Below are 23973 nucleotides of genomic sequence, written 5' to 3'. Positions count from 1 at the left end.
ACTGGAAAAAACCACCTTAAACTTCATATGGAACCAAAAGAGAGCCCGTATAGCCAAGTCAATTCTAAGCAAAAAGAACAAAGCGGGGGGCATCACACTACTGGACTTCAAACTATACTACAAGTCTACAGTAATCAAAACAGCATGGTACTGGTACCAAAACAGAGATATAGACCAATGCAACAGAACAGAGGTCTCGGAGGCAACGCAACATAACTAAACTCTTACATGAGCTTAAGCAGAGGTGTGCCATCATGGGGCTCAGTGTCTCTCTGGCTCTCTACAATGCAAGTGTGACATTAGCGCCCCCCACAGGGATATTGGAAGGAGTCAGTGAAATGTCCATGCTCCAGATTGCAATGTTTTATCAGAGAACATTCCTCCCTATTCCGTCTTGTGCAAAAATGACTCCTGGCATACAAGAGGCAAAATTCGAAACCAAAAATTCAAAAAATGAAGATCTGACATGCTTCAGGAGTTTTGACACGGTGCTTGCAGCATCTACAACAGAATCGGGAGCTGTCTCCAGTGCATAATGATGAGCATGCATTGCTAATATCACTAGTCGAAGTTAAGATGTATTCTACAAATAAATTCCTGCAGTTTTTGCATTAGTTATATTGAAGATAGAGAGTTATTTGTGTGTGTTTTCAAAGATTGGCAGAATTTTGGATGCACTTATGAGCTGATAGAAGGGTTGGATAAGGGATAGAAATGGGAAATGTACAGACCCAACTGTCAAGGAGTTTAGAGGAGACACACCTATGGAAATTGAATGTCAATAAAATGGAAGTGTACACATAAAGAGCAGTGACAGGTGACATTTCAGAGAGGTGACACCAAGGATGGGGAGGCAGGTTCTCATAGAAAATGAGCAGAACCATTTGTTCACTTACTCAACTAATATTTATTGAGCACCTGCTATGGACTGTGAACTGTTCTAGGCACTGGGGAAGCAACAATGAATAAAAGAGGCAAAATCTCTTCACTAGTTTCTGTGCAGGGGCATGGGCAGGAGTTGGGCAGACAGTAAATAAAGTAAATTAGTAAATTAGGTCATATGTTAAAATGATCCAAAATACTAAGAGACGAACGAAGCAGAGAAAGGCCAGGATGGGGGCTGCAACTGTCAATTAAAATGGTCAGAGATAGTCTCATACCTGAACGAGAACTTTGCAAAAATAGGAGTGTGTGATCTGGGTCATTTCCTGTCCTCTGAAACCTGGATTTGAACCTTCCTTGGAGGGATTTTTTTTTTTTAAATCCAGGGCAAATCCAGTTCTGTTACTGCCAGAAGCTCCCTGGGTGACAGGGATTGGATTGGCCTCATGCTATTCTACACATGGTCCCTGGGGACCAGCACCTTCAGTGTCACCTGACACCTGGCTAGAAATTCACATTCTCGGGGCCCACTCCAGACCTGCTAAATCAGAATTTGCAATTTAAGTGGTCCTTGGCATGGTTTGGCTATGTCGACACCCAAATCTCATCTTGAATTGTAGCTCCCATAATTCCCATGTGTTGTGGGAGGGACCTGGCCGGAGGTAATTGAATCATGGGGGCCGTTTCCCTCATGCTGTTCCCATGGTAGTGAAAGAGATCTCACGGTTTTATAAGGGGAAACCCCTTTTGCTTGATTCTTATTCTCTCTTGCCGCCACCTTTTGCCTTCCATCATGATTGTGAGGCCTCCCCAGCCACGTGGAACTGTGAGTCCATTCAGCCTCTTTTTCTTTGTAAATTACCCAGTCTTGGTATGTCTTTATCAGCAGCGTGGAAACAGGGTAATACAGTCCTGCTGGTTCTTTTTCACATTAACAGTCGAGAAACACTTCTCAGGGTGATATCCAAATTTCTTTCCTGAGCTACTTTTCGTTTCCTAGATGATGATTCTTAAACTTGAGTGTGCACAAGAATCCGCTAGAGGGTTTATTTAAAAAACAGCTTTCTGGGCTTCACTCCTAGAATCTCAGGTTCAATACCTCTGGGGAAGACTTCTAGAACGTGCACTTCTAACAAGTTCCCAGGCCACACTGAGGCTGCTGGTCCTCCGACCCCAGTTTGTGAACCACTGCTCTACATTAGAAGTAGTAATTAAAAAAAACAAAATTGAACTTTATTCTCCAGCTGGACATTTCATAATGCAAGATGTTTGTGTAAGTATAGACAGTCTTTGCTGATGATTTTTCAGGCTCTTCTGCTCTTACACGCCTTAGCTGCACTCTATAGATAGGAATCTTTTTCATCATCATCTCCCCAGCAAATTCAACTAGTAAATATTGGTGTGATGAGCCTAAAAGATAACACGTGATTAGGAGCCAGCTGTGGTGGCTCACACCTGTAATCCCAGCGCTTTGGGAGGCTGAGGCAGGCAGATTATTTGAGGTCAGGAGTTCGAGACCAGCCTGGGCAACATGATGAAACCCTGTCTCCACTAAAAATACAAAAAAAATTAGCTGGGTTTGGTGGTGCGTGCCTATAATCCCAGCTACCCGGGAAGCTGAGGCAGGAGAATCGCTTGAACCCAGTACGTGGAGGTTGCAGTGAGTCAAGATCATACCACTGCATTCCAGTCTGGGTGACAGAGTGAGACTCTATCTTACAAAAAAAAAAAAAAGAAAGAAAGAAAGAAAGGAAAAAGATAACGTGTGATTAGGAACACAGGCTGTAGGTCAGACATGCCTATATTTGAACCCTGACTCTGCTGCCAGCTGGTTGTGTGGCCCCTTGGAGTCTTAGTTTCTTTGTAGAATGGGGACAATAATATCCGCCTTACTAGATTGCTTAACAACAACAACAAAAAAAAGTAAGGTAATTGTTCAATGACATGTTCATCCTAGTATGCAGTCCATTAGAAGTGTTTAATTAATGTAGGCTAATGCTGTTACTAATGCTATTTCTAACTTTATGAATTAACTATGGGGCACCCCTCCACCCAGGAAGCCAGAAACATCTCCTTCACATCTAACCCCCTTCCCTCCCACTCCGATTCAATGCCCACTTCCTCTGGAATTATCATTAGCTGTCTTGTTGGCATTCTGAATGGAGAGATTAATGAACTAATAGGAAATTAAGACTCAGAAAGCAATTTGCAGTTATCTAAATTGAGGCGTTTCTATCTAATAGGTTCGCGAGAGCAGAATGGAGTTTGGCTCTAAGTGTAGAATGTCAGCGCAATTCACAATTGTCTGAGAACTGGATTCAGCTGGCAGAAGTTGGCTTTTGCAGTCAGATGCTGATGGATTTCCCAGCCTTCAATCATGTGTTATCTGCATTCTTTCCCCCTTTTCAGGGTCCTTCGGCAGGTTTCTGCAGACTAAGATCTGGTTCCTTGGAAACCTCTCTACCCCTATCAGCGTTTCTTGCAGGAAAATAAACGCACAACAGTGATTTGGGTGACATCTGCTCTAGAAAATGAGAGTTTGAACGAAGGTGCTTTTATTTTATTTTATTTTTTCCTGCATGGGCCGGCATGTGAGAGAGAGAGGAACATCTTCCAAAGCCACCAGCGGAGAAGTAGCATTTTAACTGTCTCCTATGCTTGTTTTAGCTACGCATTTTCTTTTCTCAGATTATGTTTTGGTTCTGGTTAATTCAGCCTTCTCTGAGCATGTGGTGATTCTTTGCTGCCACTCGGAGTATGAGGTCACGTGAAAAAGACACGCTGTCCTCGAGATGCTCACGGTCACTGTCAGTTCTCAAAGAGGACGTGCCCCGGCCCCACCTGTCTCGGGATCAAGGTGCAAGCTTAACATTGCAGCTTCCTGAGCCAGACTCTGAGCATAAGGCCTAGAAATGTGCATTTAATTAAACCTCCCAGATAATTCATACTTGGACTTAAGTGTGGAAGTGATGTGGTGCCACATCAAGGTCAGGTGGCTACATTAATGCATATCAGGATACTCTGCTAAAGGACCTTGAGGCTAAGTCTGGAAGGAATAGGAGTTAGCCAGGTGAAGCAGCGGTCAGGGTGCTCTGCGCCAAGGAAACAGCCTGAGCAAAGGCTTGGGCTTGGACGTTAAAGGCCTTGAGCATATTTTGCAATTGTTTGTACCAGGCAGGGACTCGGGGAGAGTGGAGATAGATTCTGCTTTGCAGCCACAGGACTGAGCCCAGCTTGGGGGGGCCAGTTGTTGCCATGAATCATGCTGCTGCTCCCTGAGGCTCCAGGCAGGGCTTGGATCAGGGTAGGAGGCATTGCTCAGTGCCCATCCAGACCCACTCCTGGAGAAGCAATTTTGGACTCAAGTCCTCATCATCCTAAGAGTGGGTTGTTTTTTCAAGGATAGGGCCATGGGGAGGAGCATGATGGTGTCACCCCTTCCTGTGGGTGGCAGAGTGAGGAACACACGCTAGGAGTTGTGATATTCTCTGAGTCACCTGCTCTCAGGGCCTTAGATTCGAAGGGTCTGATCAATTAAAGGATTTTAGAGTACTCCATAGATGCTTAAGGCTCATTCTTCTCTAGGACCAAGAAGCACTCACTCCTCTGCCTGGAAGACAGGATGGTATTATATACTCAGTGGCCAATGATCACAGTCTTACCCACTTCTGTCCTGTGTTCTGATCAGATTTCCGATGACCTCTTTGACCAGCTGCTGCTACAGATGCTGCAGCAAATAGCTCGTACCTTGCAGCTGCCTCACCCAGGTACCTGGGACTCAGCCCCTTTCCCTTCCCCAGGTGGTTTAGAGCCAGTGACTACCTATTTCAGGGGTGCAAAATCTCAGCCTCCTTACCTTGAGTCAAATAGATTGGATGGTACAGTTTTTCCTGCAGAGCTTCCCATGGGATCAGGCCGAGACTGGATTCTACTGAAACCACATCCATGCCTGGCTTCACCCTACTCCTGGCCTTGTTTCCGCCGTGGTGGAATAGGTTGCTTCCTTCCTTCCTTCCTTCCTTCCTTTTCCTTTTCCTTTCTTCTCTTCTCCTCTCCTCTCTTTTCTTTCCTTTTTTCTTTTCCCTCTCCTCTCCTCACCTTTCCTCTTTTCTTTTCTTTTTTCTTTCCTTTTCTTTGAAAGAGTCTCTCTCTGTTGCCCAGGATGGAGTGCAGTGGCACGATCTCAGCTCACTGCAGTCTTGATCACCTGGGTCCAAGCAATTCTCCTGCCTCAGGTTCCTGAGTAGCTGGGATTATGGGTACCCGCCACCACGCCTGGCTAATTTTTGTATTTTTAGTAGAGATGGGGTTTCGCCATGTTGGTCAGGCTGGTTTCAAACTCCTTGCCTAAAGTGATCCACCTGCTTTGGCTGCCCAAAGTGCTGGGATTACAGCTGTGAGCCACTGCGCCCAGCTGGAGTAGGATTCTTCTGAGCGCACTCCCTCAATAAATCACTTGCAAGAATATTCATTTCAGGATCTGCTTCTACAGAACTCAACTTATGACAGTGAAACAACAGCAAGGACACAGACTGCAGCAGAGAGAGCTGAGTTCAGTCCTGGCCCTGCCACTCCCTCACTGTGTGACTCTGGGAGGGTTTCTAAACCTCTCTGATGTACAGCGAGGCTAACACATTCATTCCATGTGATGAGATATGTTCATGCTCCAATAATAATGACTTGAGGATTCTTTCAAATTAGAATCTTTAAGTACTTTGTTCAGCATTTATTTAGTTGCAAAATCCGACTTTCTATGAATGCAAAGTATAAAAAGAAACAGACCCAGTAAATCACTTCCATGGGTTGAAACAACATCGAAGTTCTGGAAAATTTTAGCACATTTTCGCCTTTTCTGTAGTTCTTGTTCTCCGCTTTTCTTTCAGAATTTTCTGAATCAGCCAACTTCTTAGAAGACACGTTATAGGGTTTATTTCCGTTTTTCTCAACCTAGGCAGTATTGGCATTTGGGGCCAGATAATTCTTGGTTGTGGGGGCTGTCCTGTCATTGGAAGATGTTTAACACCATCTACAGTTTCTACCCACTAGATGCCAGTAGCACCCCTTCCTGACTCCCAGTTGTGATCATCAAAAACATCTGCAGACATTGCCAAATGTCCCCTGGGGGTCAAAACTGCCCCCAGTAGAGAGCTACTAGTTTATATAATAAATCACCCATTTCCAAGCCATGAGGCTATGAGATTCATTATTCAGTTTTAGAATGTCAGCTTTCAGTCGCTTGACCTGTGCTTGGACTCATTACTGAAATATTCGGCTTATAGGGTGAATCCTTGTGTATATTTCAGGTTATAGGGTGAACGACAGGGTCATCCACTCTATAATTATAGAGTGATAGGAGCATTATCATCCCCATTCTATTAGGGGGTGATCAACCATCCCAGTTTGTCTGGGACTTTCTCAAGTTTAGCACTAAAAGTCCCAAGCACCTGGAAACCCTTTGGTCAGGCCTAGGTTGGTCACCTTACAGTAGAGGTAGGTCTTTACTAGCTAAAAACATTTTCTGTGTTCCAGTTGGAGTCACTGCCCACTTCTGTAGGAGTGAGACCTATGATCCTTCCCCTAGTAAGGTAGCACATGGTATTTGGAAGCCTGCTAACCAGTACAAGATTTCCAGTATATTTCAGTGGTGTTTCCATGGCCTTTATACGAGTCCTTTTTTGTCTTGCCTGCAGTAGCTGGCCAGACATGCTTGTACTTACTTCTTTTTATGTAAGAAGTCACTTTACTAATTTTTACTGAAATAAGCCTTGCACTCCTCAGTTGAGTTTTGCTGTGTTATTGGATCTTTTCACTTGGATTTGTAACCATCAAAATCCAAGCGAAAATATCCAATAGCACAGCAAAACCAAACACATCGTAGGCTTCCCTCTTGCTCTGTACATTTTTCTCTCCTATGTTCTTGCATCAAAATATGTTTTACCTAAAAACGTCCTATTTTTTTGCAAAATGGCTGCAGCCACAGGTGATGAGAAGATAAAAGTGTGAAGTAAGCCATGGTGGTTTCAGCCGTCAGTTGCACTAATTTGCTCAGACCTTTAAAAAATAGAGAAATGATGAGTGCTGATGTTGCAGCTGCTGCAAAGTTCCTGGAAGCTTTAGGAGTTTGTACAACAGGCAGGATATTGGCAGGATATAATTATGAGCATGTATTTCAGAGATCACCAGCTTGAATCTTGAACTTACTTTTCTATTAATAGAAACACTTCAGTTTTTGCAATAATTATAATGGGAGTTAATCATCCCATATATGCGTTTTTACCTACGATAAGCAAAAATTTAGGTCTAATTATAGTTTTATGGGAGGGATGCTTGTAATTCTGCTGGGGGCTGAGGTGGGATTAGATGTGATAATGATGATGGTAATGATGATGATGATGCGATCATATATTGGGGGCTCACCCAGGTGCCAGGCATTTTGCTACACACTTTACACGTATGATCTCATTTCATCCTTGCCACAGTGGTGGAAAGTAGGTAAGGTCTGTTATTACCCCTATTTTATAGACGAGGAATCGGAGGCTTTCAGAAGTAAATGGCTGACTCGAAGTGTCATGGTGAATGAATCTGTTACTTAAACCCACTGACCTCTCTGATTCAAGATCCCAGACATTTAACCACTTTACATGGGCAAAGGGCTGGCTACCCAGTAGACTGGCAACAAATGCTGCATGTCACTCTGCTTGTCCTGGAAGTAAACAAGCAGAACAGAATATAAGAATCTGGTCTCAATCCCAGCATGGACCAAAGCTTTTCCTCATCGCTTCCCCAGCCTGCCACACACTCCCATCATCCTTTCTTGAATTGAAAGATGACAAATGGATCTTTGTGTTCTCATGAAACACATCTGGGTTCAGAGAGCCAAGAAGACTCTACAGTCACTTTCTCCTTTTTCAGGGAAGGTGGGGGAAAGGAGAGGAGGGAGGGGACCTTGAGCAAGTGATAAATTGACAGCTTCCCTTACAGTGTCCTCTTATGGAGAGAACAGTGCTGGGGAGTTCCTGGTGATTTTTCACGATGTCCCTGGAGCCCGAGGTCTGATTTATACATCAGTACTCCCTACTGCCCTTTGCTCGTTTGTACTGTGGTTGGCTATAGGCTAAAGAGCTAGACCCCACCAAGCTGTTAGCAGTGAGGAAAAGGGTGTTTGATATCCTGCACTGGGAGCATACAGAGGCATTTCTAGAAGCATTGGCTCAAATGAGAGACCACAGGGGAACTCAACAAGACCAAAATGCCCAGTTGGAGTATGCAGTGAACCAAGCCCTGCTGCAAAGAGGGCAAGGATTTGATTTCCTGACTTTTTTTGCGTGTGAGAAGCCTTCAGGAACACTTAATTCAGTGACCTGGAAAAAGAAACGCAGGTACAGAGAGTAGGGAAGATAATGAGACGGAAACTCTGCTGCCCTTTAATTGCAAGTTTCTGCTGCCAGAGGGGGGTCTTTCCAGAATGCTCAGCCAGCATTCCCCTCCCTGTTTAAATTTCTTCATTAGTCCCCCCTGGCTCTCAGTGAAAACCAACTTCATGATGAGACCCTGCGCAATGTTGGCTTACTCCTCTGCCCCCTCTCATCCCTCCCCTTTTCATGACCAGAGCTCCAGCTTCCCTGAGCCACCAATCCCTGTGGCAGACCATGTGCCCACCCATTGACATGTCTTTGCACCCCATTGCTACTGCCTGGATCTTTCTTGCACACCTCTGCTGGCTTTCATTTATCTTTCAAGCTCAGCTCAGCCACCGCTTTCCTCCAGGAAGCCCTTCCTGACTCCCCTCAAATCAGAGGCCTTCAGAAGTAAATGGCTAACTTGAAGTGTCACCGTGGGTGGATCTGTTATTCAAACCCACTGATCTCTCTGATTCAAGATCCCAGACTTCTAACCACTTTGCATGGGCAAAGGGCTGGCTACCCAGTAGACCAGCAACAAATGCTACCTGTCTATCCTCTTCTGTCACAGAAGTGCCATTGTCTACCCTTTTCTGTCACACCATATTATATACTACTATGTTTTGTCTATTTACCTCCTTGTCTTCCTGACCAGACATTAAATTCTTTGAAGGCAGGTCCATTTCGTCTCTCAACTGTTCACTGTTTAAACCTCTAGGGCCAGCACAGTGCTTGGAACATGATAAATGATGAGTAAATATTTGTTGCTTAAATGGATCTCAGTAGGGACCTCTGGAAAGAGAGTGGTTCTTTCCAATACAAGACCCCTAAATCTCGTTCAAATCCAGGTGGGCTCATTCCTAAAAGGCAATCTGGGGGCAGTGGGATGAATAGAAAGATGTTCATGCTTGAAGCCACAAGATATGGGTTTACATTCTTGGACAGTAAATTTCTTGCTAGACTGTAAGATCTTTAAAGAAAGAACTCTTGTCTTATTTAATTATTATACCCGCAGTGCCTAGCACAGCCCTTGGCACAGAGGAGGAACACTGTTTTCTTGTGGGCATGCATGGACGAATTATCTCAACTCTGCCCATAACTATCTGGATGACTGAGCTTGTTACCAGACCCTAGTCTTCTTGACTTGAAAATGGGTGTACCGGGAATACTATGCAGCCATAAAAGAGAATGAGAGCATGTCCTCTGCCAGGAACATGGATGAAGCTGGAGGCCATCATCCTTAGCAAACTAACATGGGAACAGAAAGCCAAATACCACATGTCCTCACTTAGAAGTGGGAACTAAATGATGAGAACACATGGACAGAAAGAGAGGGATGGGATGGGTGCAGTGCCTCACCGCCTGTAATCCCAGCACTTTGGGAGGTCAAGGCAGGTGGATCACTTGAGGTTAGGAGTTTGAGACTAGCCTGGCTAACACGGTGAAACCCTGTCTCTACAAAAAATAGCAAAATTAGCCAGGCATGATGGTGCATGCCTATAATCCCAGCTACTTGGGAGACTGAGACAGGAGAGTCACTTGAACTGGGAGGTGGAGGTTGCAGTGAGCTGAGATCGCACCACCACACTTCAGCCTGGGGACAACAGACACTTGAGCGGGGAGGGTGGGAGGAGGGAGAGGTTGCAAAAAATAATAACGATTGGGTACTAGGCTTAGTACTTGGGTGATGAAATAATCTGTACAACAAACCCCCACGATGCAACACGAGTTTACCTATATAACAAACCTGCACATGTCCCCCTGAACCTAAAATAAAATTTAAAAAGCAAAAGAAAATACTGGGGAAAGAGAGAACAGTTTAAAGGGTCTTAAATGTCAAGTCTTAATCTTGATTGCAGTCTTAAACTTGAATTGAGATTTTAAAAACATGCACATAGAAGACTTAGAATTTATATCACATGATAACACATGATTCCCAGTGGGATACATCTATGAGGATTTTCCACTTCTGTTTTCTGAAGAATGAGTGACCAAAATAAATGTATTAGATCTGCAGTGAGAATAAACAAACACATGAGTTCTCTCAAATAGAAGCTAATAAGGATTAAAATATGTGTAAAACGTCTCACACAGTTTATCTCACATGGTAAAGGGAAATAATTGTTTTTCCTATTCTCGTTGTCAATATTGTGATTCCGTAGCCATATGTAAATTGATATCCACTATTAACAAAAGTAAGCCAGTGAAAGCTAGATGTCCAGTACTTTTAACGTATTACATGGGTGTAACATTATCCAGCTCTTAAGAGATTGTTGTTCATGGAAACGGGTTGTGTAATTTAGTGCCCTGCTCAAAGTTTGTGCTTGTTTAATGTTGCCTCAATTGGATATCAGGAGCCAGGTTTTAAAAATGTTCCATTTGCACTCTAGAAGGAAAGACTGGGCCCTACTCAGATGGATTATTGTAAAGTTAGCTGGTATGGAACAAGAAAAAGTAGGAGAAATGACACATCAGAAGTGATCAGAGCAAATTTTCATCCATTGGTTGGAATCACCCAATGAGCAGTGAGAAATTGACGTGACAGTCTTCCCTAGTAGGGGTCTTGCTTGTGCCTCCTGTGAATGCCAGCATTCTGATTCCAGCTCCGTGTCAGGCTCTAGGCTTGTGTCTGCTTCATAGGGGGCCATGACAGATCTATCAACAACAGCAGAGCTGCTTGTGAAAGAGACCATTTATCCCCTGCAGTTCCTGGAGTAAGATCCATGGAGATCCAATTTGCTTCTGGTCAAATCCTCGCCCCCCAGCCCCACACTGGGAAGAAGGGAGGGAAGAAAGAAGGAAATGCAGGCCGGGCAGCATTGCATTTCACAAACTAAGAGGGATGTGATTTATAAGAAATAGAAACGACCTTTCGAAAACATTTTGACGGGGATAGAATGTTTCTAAATTCACAGTATTTGACACATTTCCCCTTCTGCCCATTCTTCTTTCTCTTTCTGCCTCTTTCCCTCCATCTCTCTGATACTTACCCACCAGGTAATAAGCACCAGGCACCTTTCAATGAAGGGGGAAAGGAAAGGAAGGTAGAACATGAGGAAGACCTAGATTCTGCTCTCAAGATAAATTCACATATTTCATTTTCAGTCAGAGATGATGTCTCATTTAGCCAGCAGCTCCCTTGGGGGAATGAGATGTTTCTTGTAAGCAACTTTTCCCAATAACTGAAGCTTATCCTATTAAGCCTTGGAAGTTAAAAAAAAAGTTAACTATTTGCAATAAAAGTTTTAAATAAATCCTTTCCAAGTTTGCAGGCTCTATGAGGGTGGCAGGCATTCCCTGTGTATGCTCAGAGTCAGTTTTTCCCTGCCTGCTCGTGCATTGACCTATTTGGTGCCTATGTGGCACTTCTCAGACATTCTCTCATTTAGATGCTCTCTTGCTCTGCCAGGAAGGGCAGACCTGTGATTCAGGCTCAGGTCAGCTTGATTCTAAAGAGAAAACTATTGACTGCTTCTGGAACCATACAGGACCTTCCTTGGTGCCTGGGAATCCTTCAGAGCCACTATCTTGAAACATGGGGCTCCTCCAGGTCCACATCTAGTGTGGAAGTTTGCCATCTTTGACATTGTTAGGGGCAGTCTGCTGTGTCTACCCCACCTCTTCCCTTCCTCCTTGGGGAATGGAGCATCTGGAGAACCAAATTCATTAAGGATTGACAGCTAGAGATGCACGAGGAGCCAAGGGGCAGAAGACTTGGTTTTGGTGTGAGAGCCATGGGGAAGGCCACGTGGGTGTTCTGAATTTCTTTTAATAATCCTGGTGTTTTAATTGGGCTTCCCTGCTTCTATAGACCTAGAGATGAGGATGTGATGGCAAGTGGTTTATTGAGGGGTGATCCCAGGCCACACCAATAGAGGAGTGGGGAAGTGAAACAGAGGGTTAAGGCAGTGGTAATGGGTGCATCAAAGAGCAGGTTACAACTTGGGGGGATTGGGGTGCAGTCCTAAAATACGCATGCCTCTGGGTCATGCCACCCATCAAATGGGGGCTGGAATATCCATCAACCAATGCCCACCCATAGTTGGTTGAGGTCTCCAAGTGTTCTAGGCAGCCCTTATTTCCAGCCAGAGAGAGTCCTCCAGCAGAGGATCTTAGGGGCTTGCTGTAGAAAGCTGCTGCACAAAGTAGCAATAATTACGGTAACTACTGTAATAAGAAGGACAGCACCTGCCCCCCCCCCTTTTTTTTTTTAGATGGGGTCTTGCTCTGTCACCCAGGCTGGAGTGCAGTGGTGCGATCTTGGCTCACTATAACCTTTGCCTCCCAGGTTCAAGCAATTCTCCTGCCTCAGCCTCCCGAGTAGCTGGGACTACAGGTGCCCACCACCATGTCCAGCTAATTTTTTGATATTTTTAGTAGAGTCGGGGTTTTACCATGTTATTCAGGATGGTCTCGATCTCCTGACTTCATGATCCACCCGCCTCAGCCTCCCAAAGTGCTGGGATTATAACCGTGAGCTACCAAGCCGACTGCTTCTTGAGTTCCTTCTGTGTGCCAAATATTTGTCCTGGGCACCTCACTTACATTATATCATTAGTCCTCACTGCAACCCAGAGAGACCAGGTACTACAATGGTCCCCACTTTACAGATGGAGAAAGTGAGGCTCTGAGTGGATCAGCAATTTGCCCAAGTTATCACAGCCAGGGAGTGGTGATGCCAGGATTTGAATCTAGGTTTGTTCTATACACTTTCCCCATTTTCCTTTTGGAGAAGAACATTGTATTTTGGAATATTTAGGCTCCCATGCATCTCTCATCTGGGAAGTAGAATGTATTCCTCTCATATGGTGGTTCTCACGTTTCATGTGTGCTTGCTTAAAATTTGCATTCGCAGCAGACACATACTGAATCAGGACCTCGGAGAGTGGGGCCTGGGAATCCAGTTTTGAAGCAGGTGGTCTCCTGGTAAATTATATGCTAGTAGCTCTTTCTTCCATGGGTAGGGAAAAGGAAAAGCCACATTTTGGGAAAAGGGTGCACATTTCCAGCTGGAAAAACAGTTTCCATTAAGTGTGACATAGTGTGCTTGCAAAGCCTTGCTGTGGTCCCTCTTCCCTCTCTCTCCAGAGTCTATGTAATTTCAGGGCTCGCCTAATCCTGCCGACTCTATTAGCAGATCCTGATGTGCTGGCTCTCGTTCTTGACATCTGAATCTCCATGCAAGGTTTAAGTGCCTGGGCATTGGAGATATTTCTCTTGGGGTTTTCTGCATGAGCAAGGCTGTGTTTCCACTGCTAATGCTGCCCTCTGAAGCCCCTGGCTAGAAGGAACAGTGCCTCCCACTCTTGGGACAGAGATCAAGGAGGGCTTTTCTATTACTGCAAGAGACAAGCAACAAGGGACTCTGGAGAGAAAAAATACCAAGGAGGAGAGCAGGAAATAGGCCAAGGTCGTGGGCAGCCTCGCCCGTCCTGCCTTGGCTTGGCAGTGGTCTACATGTTAAATTAAATTACATGGCCCTGATTCAAAGTCCTGCCCACGAGATAGCAACAGGTCTTCTTTACATGTGCAAGGCACTCTTCCAGCTGAGTTTATTAGAGAAGACTCATAGGTGGGAGTGTTAGAAAGGAAAAAATTTCTTTCTTGAAGTTTCTGGGGTGGAGTCCAGCTATTCCAAGTACAGAAACTTCTTGGTTCATCTCCCCTTTGACATCAGCAGATTTCCCCCAGCTCAGGGCTTCCCAAACATCAGTCTGACTACGTCATGGTCCTTGGAAACCTCCAGTGGCTTCACAGCACCTGCAGAATCAAATGCAGGCCCCTGCCATGGCTTTCAGGCCCCCCCACCACCCCTCCTTCCTCATGTCCCCACGGTTTGTTTTGTTCTTATCACTTTAAAAGACCCATTGACCTTTAACTTTTGACCCTTGAACTCACCACACTTGCTCTGGCTTGCAAACCTTTGTGCCAGAACTCAACCTCACCTACCCTTGGCACCTACCCAAGGGCTTCCCTCATACCCCATCCTTCCCCATCCCATTTCCCTGAAATATTTTTTCATGATCTTATGATCCCTGCTATTATTTATCTACTTATGCATTTATCTTTCCTCCCCATAAACAGAGAGGCTGCATTAGCCTTGTTCATTGTGTATCTCCAGTACCTGGGGCACTCCAGGCCAAGCTAAATGTTGAATGAATGAAAGGCTTATTTCACATTTAGCAGAGCTCTGCATAAGGGTTTTGAAGCATCGTGAGCATTCCCTTGGGGACTGGAATCTTTCCTGTAAGTCTGAGAGTCTGAGAGTCTTAGAAAAGGAAAAGACAAAGCCAGGTCACAGTAACTCAGGATTTTGATTATCCTTGTGAAGTCAAGCAACTGTAGTGGGAAGAGTTAGGTGATATCTTAGGCTTGTCTCAAAGAAGGGCATTTTGACTCAGGTAGTCATAGCTCCCGGGAACCTTCTGCTTTACCCACACCAACCCCAAGGTGCTAAAGCAAAAAGAGTGCAAGTCGTGAAGGCATCTAGCATCATGGTTAAAAGTTGGGCTGGGAACCTCTGTCTCTTACTGGCCATTTGACCTTAGGTAAGTTATCCAAATTTGATGAGCCTGAGCTTCTCACTCTGTAAAATGGGACTAACAATAGCTACTGCTTCTTAGGGCTGTTACGAGGATTAAATGAATGATGTAAAGCACTCAGGACATTACCTGACACATCATACATGTTAGCTCTTGTTATTTGCAGCATTCTGCAGCCTTTATGACACTCACGACCAACAGCACTTCCAAATGTTTTTCAACTGTCTTAGACTTTCTGGTGTTTTGTCCTCTTTTTGTAGATTCCAAAATGTCTAAGTCAACTTTCCCAGTCTAACTCAGACATTTGTCTAACACTCTGTCATGATTTTATCCATAATTACATATCAGCTCTACTATTTATATTTATTTTCTATTTATGGCCTTTTTAAACTTAAATTTATTGAAAGATGAAAATATATCTCATTATCATAAATGAAATCTCAACATCATTTGCCATTACTATAAGGTGTGTTAGTCTGTTATACATTGCTATAAAGGAATACCTAGGCTTGGTAATTTATAAAGAAAAGAAGTTTCTTTGGCTCACAGTTCTGTAGGCTGTACAAGTATGGCACCAGCATCTTCTTGGCTTCTGGTAAGGCCTTGTAGCAGAAGGAGAAGGGGGAGCAGGGGTGTCACATGGTGAGAGAGGGAGCAAGAGAGATAGAAGAAGGTGTCAGGCTCCTTTACACAATCAGATCCCAGGGTCTCTAACAGAGTGAGCACTTACTCGTTACCATAGGGAAGGCACCAAGCCATTTGTGAAAGATCCGCTCACATGACTCAAACACCTTCCACTAGGTCCACTTCCAACATTGGAGGTCATGTTTCAACATGAGATTTGGAAGCGACAGATATTCAAACCATCTCGTAAGGCAACCTGGAAAAAATAAATTTTCTTTTCTTTTTGTTTTTTTTTTTTTTTGAGACAGAGTTTCACTCTTGTTACCCAGGCTGGAGTGCAATGGCGCAATATCAGCTCACCACAACCTCCGCCTCCTGGGTTCAGGCAATTCTTCTGCCTCAGCCTCCTGAGTAGCTGGGATTACAGGCACACACCACCATGCCCAGCTAATTTTTTTTGTATTTTTAGTAGAGACGGGGTTTCACCATGTTGACCAGGATGATCTCGATCTCTTGACCTCGTGATCCACCCACCTTGGCCTCCCAAAGTGCTGGGATTACAAAAAATAAATTTTAAATGGAAAACCCATTGATAAAACTCCCTGTGGATCCTGCTATCTGTTGAAATCTGGGACCGGAGATAGCATGTGTTAGAGAGACCTTCTCTCTGGTGCCATCAGATTGAAAGAGAATTGGAGAGGGCCTTATGTCTCACCATGTGATTCAGCATTGTCTCCTACTGCCTATGTCCCTCCTTACTCCCCTTCTTGACTCTTGCTGGTCCCAGGTCTAACTTCTTCAGAGAGGAATTCAGAGCCCCATCAGATCCGTGAAATACCGAACAAGAGAAAATTGGGGGAAATATGCACAGATATTCCAAAACAGTCAGCTAGGCTGGTGGTTCTCACACCTAAGCGTGCATCTGATTCACCTAGAGGGCTTGTTAAGACCCAGAGTTCTGCCTGCTGCAGCCTAGCCTCCGAGTACTGATTCCGCAGGTCTGCCGTGGGGCCCCAGAAAAGTTCCCAGGTGGTGCTTACGCTGCTGGTCTGAGGATGCTACTTTCAGAAACACTGAATTAGACAAATGGGAGAAATCAGTGTCGAGTCTGTGCCTGCATATTTGAACCATTATTTTAAAGAGAACTCTCAAATCAGAAAGAGAGTAGGGGGCAACTGTAAAGTTCCTACTTCTCAGTTTACTGATGTGTCTGCTTTTAATACTAAATCTCCAAGCAGCCTGAGGGCCACCATCTGGCAAAGATATTGGCTGCTGGAAGTTAGGTTGGTATGCACAGAATGGTAAGAGAATCCAAGGGGATATGAATGGGCTACTTATGGCATCTTCCGCAGTGTGTGTCTATCCTATGGACATAAAACTCTAAAAGAAAAGGACAAAGCCAGGCTGCAGTAATTTGTGATTCTTATTATCCTTGTGAAGTCAGGCAACTCCAGGGGAAGGAGCAAGGTGTCCTCTTAGGCTTCTCTCAAATGAAGACATTTTTACTCTAAACTCTTCAACTTTATGCCTCTAAAACTTAATACCTGGCACCGATTTCATTACAATTGGAAGCCCTGGTTGAATGTGTCCTACAGCTTGAGCCTTTAAGAAAAATGGGCGGCCACCTTTGAGACCACTGACCCAGGTTTTCTGTCAGGGCAAGTCGGTTAATCCCAGTTTTTCCATCTGTAAAATGGTGATGATAATAATGCCCATTTTGTAAGGTTGTTATAAAGACTAAATGACATCGTACAAAATGAGTCTTCGAGTAAATGGAAGATGATGAGGAGAACTGTGATGATGATGATGGTGATTATAAATACAGGCTGATGGGAAAAGCATGGTATTTGATATTTTTTAAAACATGAAATCCATGTGGGCAGTGCTAATAAAACAGCTGCCACGCACTCTTGGACCACCTAAGACTGACCTGAGAAAGTGGGATACTGGGAGCCTCTCTCCAGCGTTAATTTCCTGGGTTGCTGAGGATATGCCTTCGCAGTGGCTGTCCCATATCATCTCACATCTTAGTATCCACAGCACCCAGAGCTTTCCAGACCATGGGGGTATCCCATCTATCCACTTATCCATCTACCTACCCATCCACCATCCATCCATCCATCCATCCATCCATCTGTCATATTCATCCAGCTATCCATTTATTTATCCATTCACTTACCCATCTGTCCACACATCACCCATTGATATATCTGTTCATTAATCTCCCACCCATTCATCTATCAACCCATTTATCCACCCACTCATCCATTTACCTGTCCATCCAACTACCCATTTATCCATCTATTCATCTACCCACCCATCCATCTGCCATCCATCCATCAATCTGTTCAGCCACCCATCCATCTATCCACCCATCCATCCATTCATCTACCCCCCACCCATGCATCCATCCATCCACCAATTTATGCATTCACTTACCCATCCATCCATCCATCCATCAATCCACTCAACCATCCATCTACACACCCATCCATTCCCCATCCATCTACCCATCCATTCATCCATCCATCCACTCATCCATCCATCCATCCATCCACTCATCCATCCATCCATCCATCCATCCATTCACCCACCCACCTATCCACTCACTTAGTCATTCACCTATCCATCTTTCTCTCTTTATCTCTCTCAGGTTAAAGTGCCACAACAAATGCACCAAAGAAGCCCCACCCTGCCATCTCCTGATCATCCATCGAGGAGGTAAGTATTTAACACTTACTGTTCTAGGGGTAGGGGCGAGGTGAGTCTCCTGCAGGCCCCCAGATAGCTGTCCAACTAACCCACCCTGGTTGGTTCCGAATACCTCCTGCTCCCCACACACTTGCCTCATTGTTTCTTTCTCTCTGACACCGTTCTTCCTGACATCTGTCTCCTCTATACTCCCCTATGCGTGTTCTCCTTATTTCTTGCTCCTGTACTGGTTGCTCTGACACTTTAGCCCGCTCTTTCTTCCCGCTCAACCCTTGCTCTCTCGTCCTATCTCCTTTCCTAATTTCTAGCCTCTTCTGTTTACCCCAATCCCATTGCTTTTCTTTCCACCAAAAAAGAGCACCGGCTGGGTGTTTTTCCATTGTGTATTCTCTAGATTTAATCAATTGGCCTTGCAAAAGTGGGCATGGGGAGGGGTATGTCTTGGGGCCTATTGGTTTGGGCCATCTGTGTCCCATTTCACGAGGCCCTAGGAGTGTCTGGGCCGACCTGTCCAGGCAGGGAGTTAACAGCCCTAGGAGAGCCGCTACCAGGATTCTACTACGCAAAAGCAAGATGAATCTGGCTGGAAGGAAAGACAGAAGAAAGGCTTTTCCCTGACTGCCAAGGACTCATAAGGGACACTACCTTGGGAAGTCTTGTAGTCCAACTTTCAAAATGGTTTCCCTGATCCTTGTCCTATGGGGCAATCACCCCCAAACCCCATTATCCATGTTGAAATGTATCCCTGAGGGACTTTCTGAACCTGTGCTGCCCAAAACAGTAGCTGTTAGCTGAGTGGCTAATAGCTGTATTAGATGGGTGGCTATTTAAATTTAGATTAATTAAAATCAAATAAAAACACAAATATAGAGCATTTTATGGATTGCAGAAAGTTCTACTGCACGCCATGGGCCAGATCCTTGCTATTCAAAGCAATGAACCAGCAGCATCAGGATTGCCTGTGAGCTTGTTAGAAATGCATAGTTTATGGCTCCACCCCAGACCTATGAATCAGAATCTGCATTTTAAACAGGATCTGCAGGGAACTTCTATGCCCCTTAAAGCTGAGAAGCACTGCTCTGGAGCAGGAGTCAGATATAAACTAGGATGTCTATGAGGGCCAAGTAGCTGTCCTAAATGAGAGAAGTTGGCCAGATGGGGCTGTGGCACACTGGAAAACCCAAGTGCCATCTGGAGAGGGTAGCCAGCCACTCCAGCTCTGTGGACCTACACTGCCAGCATTTCTGACATTTCCAACAAAAGCCCAAATAGAGAATTTTTGCCATATGCTTATTTTTAAATATAAGCAGTTTATTAAAATATTTCAAACTCTTGCTGGCCACATCCCTACAAACCCCTCATCTATAGGATGGCTAGAGCCTTTGAATCATCAGGGAGCAACTTTAGGGTACAGCAACTCGCTAATCCGACAGAGTCCTCTTTCCCTGTCCTCGCACTTTCCCACTCCCATCTCCCCTGGCCTTGCTCAGTGCATATTCCTGGGAATCTGCCCTGATTTAGAATGAACCCAAGGGAAACCTAAAGGAGGCAAATTGCTGCCGAAGACACTGTGATGCGTCCCAAAGCCAACGGGCAGTTGGTTTTCGATGATCTTTGCATTGCTTATCTCCAAAACCAGGAAAACTGCAAGTGAAGGCAAAGTCTTCAGCTCCTTTCTCTTGCCCTTCCCACTCCACATCCTTAATTGAGAACCATCTGTTCCTTGAATAAGTGTATTCACTCAATGAGGCTATTTTAAAACCTGAATTCTCACCTCTCTTGAGACCCTGCCTTGGGTCAGCCTCATTGGAAAAATTGCCTCCCACCAAATTCTCTATGCAGAGGTTTCTGTCAGAACCCGGTTCCCATATGGACAGAACCAGCCTGCTTGGAAGGTGCTGGTGCTCAGAGGCTGACATTTGAAGAAAGGCTCCCTCCCACCCACCCTCAAGGCCAGGCCACCTTTTGTTCAAAGGCAGCAGGTGTCTGCACATGCAGAGCAAACTGAACTTTGCAGAAATCCACCAGCTTCTTGCTTTTTCTCTCTGTTGGTTGGAAGTTGAAAATACAGTCAGTTTCCATGGTGATGGCAGCTCAGGCTAAGCAGAGAAATGAAATCCCTGGGTCAGTCTGGAGCTTAAACTTCTCAACTAACACCCTCCTCTCACCACCACAAAAAAAAAAGAAGAAGAAGAAAAAAAAAAAAAAACAGCTAACGAGTAGCAATAGCAAGCATCAAATTTGATTTTTGAGCTTCTCGCTTTTGTCCTTTGCCGTGTTCCCTGTGAGTAACAGAAATAACAGGAGAGAGAGGGGTTTGGGTGATGTGATTTGGATCAGGAAGCATTTATTTAGCATCCACTATGTGCCTGGCTTCCTGGAACAGCTGTCTTTCTTTCAAGGATCCTTGTTTAGGGCAAAGTGTTTCAATGTGCAGCAGGCTTCTTAGGCCTAAGGAATCCCAAAAGGCAGGAAAGGCAATCCTAATACAGAGGTTAGAAAGTTAGGGACAGGGCACTATGATGAGCTTATCCACTCATCACAGGCCCTGAGAAATTGGAAACCGTGTGTATTTAAAATGAGTTTAGATTCTGATGATATGAAACAATTACAGTATTTTTAAAAACCTGACAGCTTTAGTTTTATTATTATCATCTTAATTGTCAAAAGTCATATATGGACAATAGAAATATTTTACAAACCACAGAAAATACACTGATCCCACCACCGTGACAAAATGATGATCACTTTTGGTGAATTGTCCTCTAGTCTTGGGCGTGGGCCTAAGAGGTGAGATCTGAGCTATGCTCTCCTGGCATAACCAAAGCTAAAGTGATACTTAAACTCCCAAATCATTGTTTTTACCCCTACGGATCCAGCAAGGTTAGTCCGGACAGAGTCCGTTCCATGTGACATCAACAACCCTCTACGGAAGCCACCTCGGTATTCAGACCTGCACATCAGTCAGACGCTCCCCAAAACCAACAAAATCAACAAGGTAAGGCTTGGCTTCTGCTGGGTCTGGACATGTGGGGCTGGTACTGCTGGGTGAGGGGCAGGAGGGAGGAAGGGTTGATCTGGGAGCATGGCACTCCCTCCCAGCCCGTCTCGGCTCTCCTAATTCTGTGATGTTTGTGTTGAGTAAAGCTTGAGGGACAGCCAGAGATCAGTGGAGAGATTTATGTGCCAGAAATCTAATTTAGAGAGAGGGCACGTTGGAATGAGAATGGATGAGAGTGTCCAAGAAGGCACAATGGGGATGGGAAGAGAGACTTAAAAGGAGTTTCCTTAGTGGTCCAGATCTCACTTGCTTTGCTCTGTGAGAGGTTTTGCCATCTGTATTAGTCTGTTTCATGCTGCTGATAAACATATACCTGAGACTGGGTAATTTATAAAGAAAAAGAGGTTTAATGGACTCACAGTTCCATGTGACTAGGGAGGCCTCACAATCATGGTAGAAGGCAAAATATACATCTTACATGGCGGCGGACAAGAGAGAGCTTATGTGGGGAAACTCCCCTCTGTAAAACCATCAGAACTTGTGAGACTTATTCCCTACCATAAGAACAGCACAAGAAAGACCAGCCCCCATGATTCAATTACCTCCCACCAGGTCCCTCCCATGACATGTGGGAATTGTGGGAGCTACAATTCAAGATGAGATTTGGGTGAGGACCCAGCCAAACTGTAACACCATCTTCCAGGACCAACTTTGCAGATGATTCTGGGCTTTCTGACACATCTGTCCCATCAGACCTCCAAGGAATAGGGGTCTATATCTGAGCTTCTGGTGGAGGCTGGATGGCTGGGTTTTCTTTGGGGCCTTGAGCTCTGGGCAACAGGTAGTTTGGTTGGTTTCCACCCTCAGACAGGTAGTCAGCAGTGAGTCCCTCTGTGCATCTTTCTTTCATTTGCCTAGATATTTCTGGCATGATTTCCACATCCCTTATTTGATCTGCTGATGGGGCTGTACCAAATCTATCCAGGGACATGCCAAGCCTCACAGCAGGAGGCAAAGGTTGCACACACCAATAGGTGATTTCCCAAGCATCTCAAAGCTTTCATGCTTTACGTTGAAGGTAGATGTCTGAATCCATTTGCATTGCTATAAAGGAATATCTGAGGCTGGGTAATTTATAAAGAAAAATGTTGATTTGGCTCACAGTCCTGCAGGCTGTACAAGAAGCCTGACACCAGCATCTGCTTCTGGGGATGCCACAGGCTGCTTCCATTCATGTTAGAAAGTGAAGGGGAGCAGGCACCATACAGTGAAAGGAAGGAAGGAAGCAAGAGAGAGGAGGTGAGAGAGAGAGGGAGAGAGGAGAGGTGGCAGACTCTTTTAAACAACCAGCTCTAGGAGGAATTAATTGAGTGAGAAGTCACTCATTACTGCAAAAAAGGGACCAATGAGGGATCCACCCCTGTGACCCAAACACCTCCCACTAGGCCCCACCTCCAACATGGGGTTCAAATTTCAACATGAGATTCAGAGGAGACAAATATCCTAACTATATCAGTGGGAAAAGTGCATCAGCCCAAGGATCAGCAGGTCACTGACCTGTGTCCAGGTCCTAAAGGAGCATCATGATAGCCAAGTCACTGTACATTGGCAGGGCACAGAGAGAGGACTGCCCCCTTCCCAATCCATTTCCTGCACAGCAGCCAGAGTGATGCTCAATGAACGTGATTTGAATTATGCCATGCCCTGCTTTAAACCCATCCAATAGCTTTCTGTTACATCTAGAAAACAAATCAGACTCTACTGAATCCTAAAAAGCCATGCATAATTTGGTCCCTCCTGTACCTCTGACCTCTCCTTCCATGTCTCCCCACAAAGCCCGTGTGTTCCCTTGCTCTTGAGCTATCTCACCCGCCATTTTCATCTCAAAGCTATTTGCCATCTGGCTCCTTGTGGCATCATTTCAGCAGTGGGGTGAACTTGGCTTCTGGAATCGGAATCAGGCAAGCCTGGCAATCAGCTGTGGCATTCTGTGCTTACTAGCTATAAGACTGAGTGAGTAACTTAATGTCTCTGAGCCTCAGTTTCCCTGTATGTAAAATGGGGCTGTTCCAGTTATCTACTGCAGCACAACAAGCTACTCAAACTTAGCGGCATATGACAATCATCCATTTATTATACTGATGGAGTCTGTAGGTCAGGAATTAGGACAGGGAGCAGGGGGAATGGTTTGTCTCTGCTCCATCATGGGAATCAACTGGGAAGACTTACACAGATAATGGCTGGAGTCATCTAAAACAGGGATTGGCAAACTATGGCTCACAGGCCAAATCCAGCCCACCATCTATTTTTGTAAATAAAGTTTTATTGGAACACAGACAAACCCTTATTTCTGTGGCTGCTTTTATGCTATAATGTCAGAGTTGAGTAGTCATGATAGAGACTGCATGGCCTGCAAAGCCTAAAATATTTACTGTCAGATTCTTTACAGAAAAGGTTTTCTGACCCCTGATTTAGAGGCTCTTTCACTCCATGTCTGGTGCCTGGGCTGGGTTGAGTAGAAGCCTGGGTTCAGCAGAGATGTCAACTAGAGCACCTGTATGTGGACTTGCTGTAATGCTTGGGTGTCCTCACAATATGGCTGCCTCAGGGCAGCTCATGGCTCAAAAAGCAACTGAATTAGCAAACAAGGTGGAACTTTGACTGTGTCACTTCTGTGCACGTTACTGATGGGAGCAGTCACAAGCCTGTTCAGATCCAAAGGGAAGAAATACAGACCTCAACTCTTAGTGGGAAGAGTCCACAGATTTGTAGTCATGTTTTAAAGTGCCCATGGTGGGCAATAAGAACACCA

At 44.9% G+C, this 23973-nt stretch overlaps 1 protein-coding gene across 3 annotated transcripts in view; it reads left to right on the top strand.

Moving 5' to 3' along the window:
- The window catches only part of KSR2 (kinase suppressor of ras 2), a 523481-nt gene that overhangs the window by 406769 nt on the left and 92739 nt on the right, over window positions 1–23973 (top strand). For 2 of the 3 annotated variants that reach the window (XM_017529548.2, XM_017529549.2), the window contains exons 8-9: window positions 18102–18169; window positions 21034–21158. In XM_017529548.2, coding sequence (XP_017385037.1) covers window positions 18102–18169; window positions 21034–21158 — 193 coding nt within the window. The remainder of the gene's footprint in view (window positions 1–18101; window positions 18170–21033; window positions 21159–23973) is intronic. The other variant, XM_037738919.1, reaches the window with a different exon arrangement.

The sequence above is a fragment of the Cebus imitator genome, unplaced genomic scaffold, assembly GCF_001604975.1.
Source record: "Cebus imitator isolate Cc_AM_T3 unplaced genomic scaffold, Cebus_imitator-1.0 Scaffold59, whole genome shotgun sequence".
Taxonomy (NCBI): domain Eukaryota; kingdom Metazoa; phylum Chordata; class Mammalia; order Primates; family Cebidae; genus Cebus; species Cebus imitator.
The sequence above is the reverse complement of the archived record's forward strand: the minus strand, read 5'-3'. Positions and strand labels throughout refer to the sequence as shown.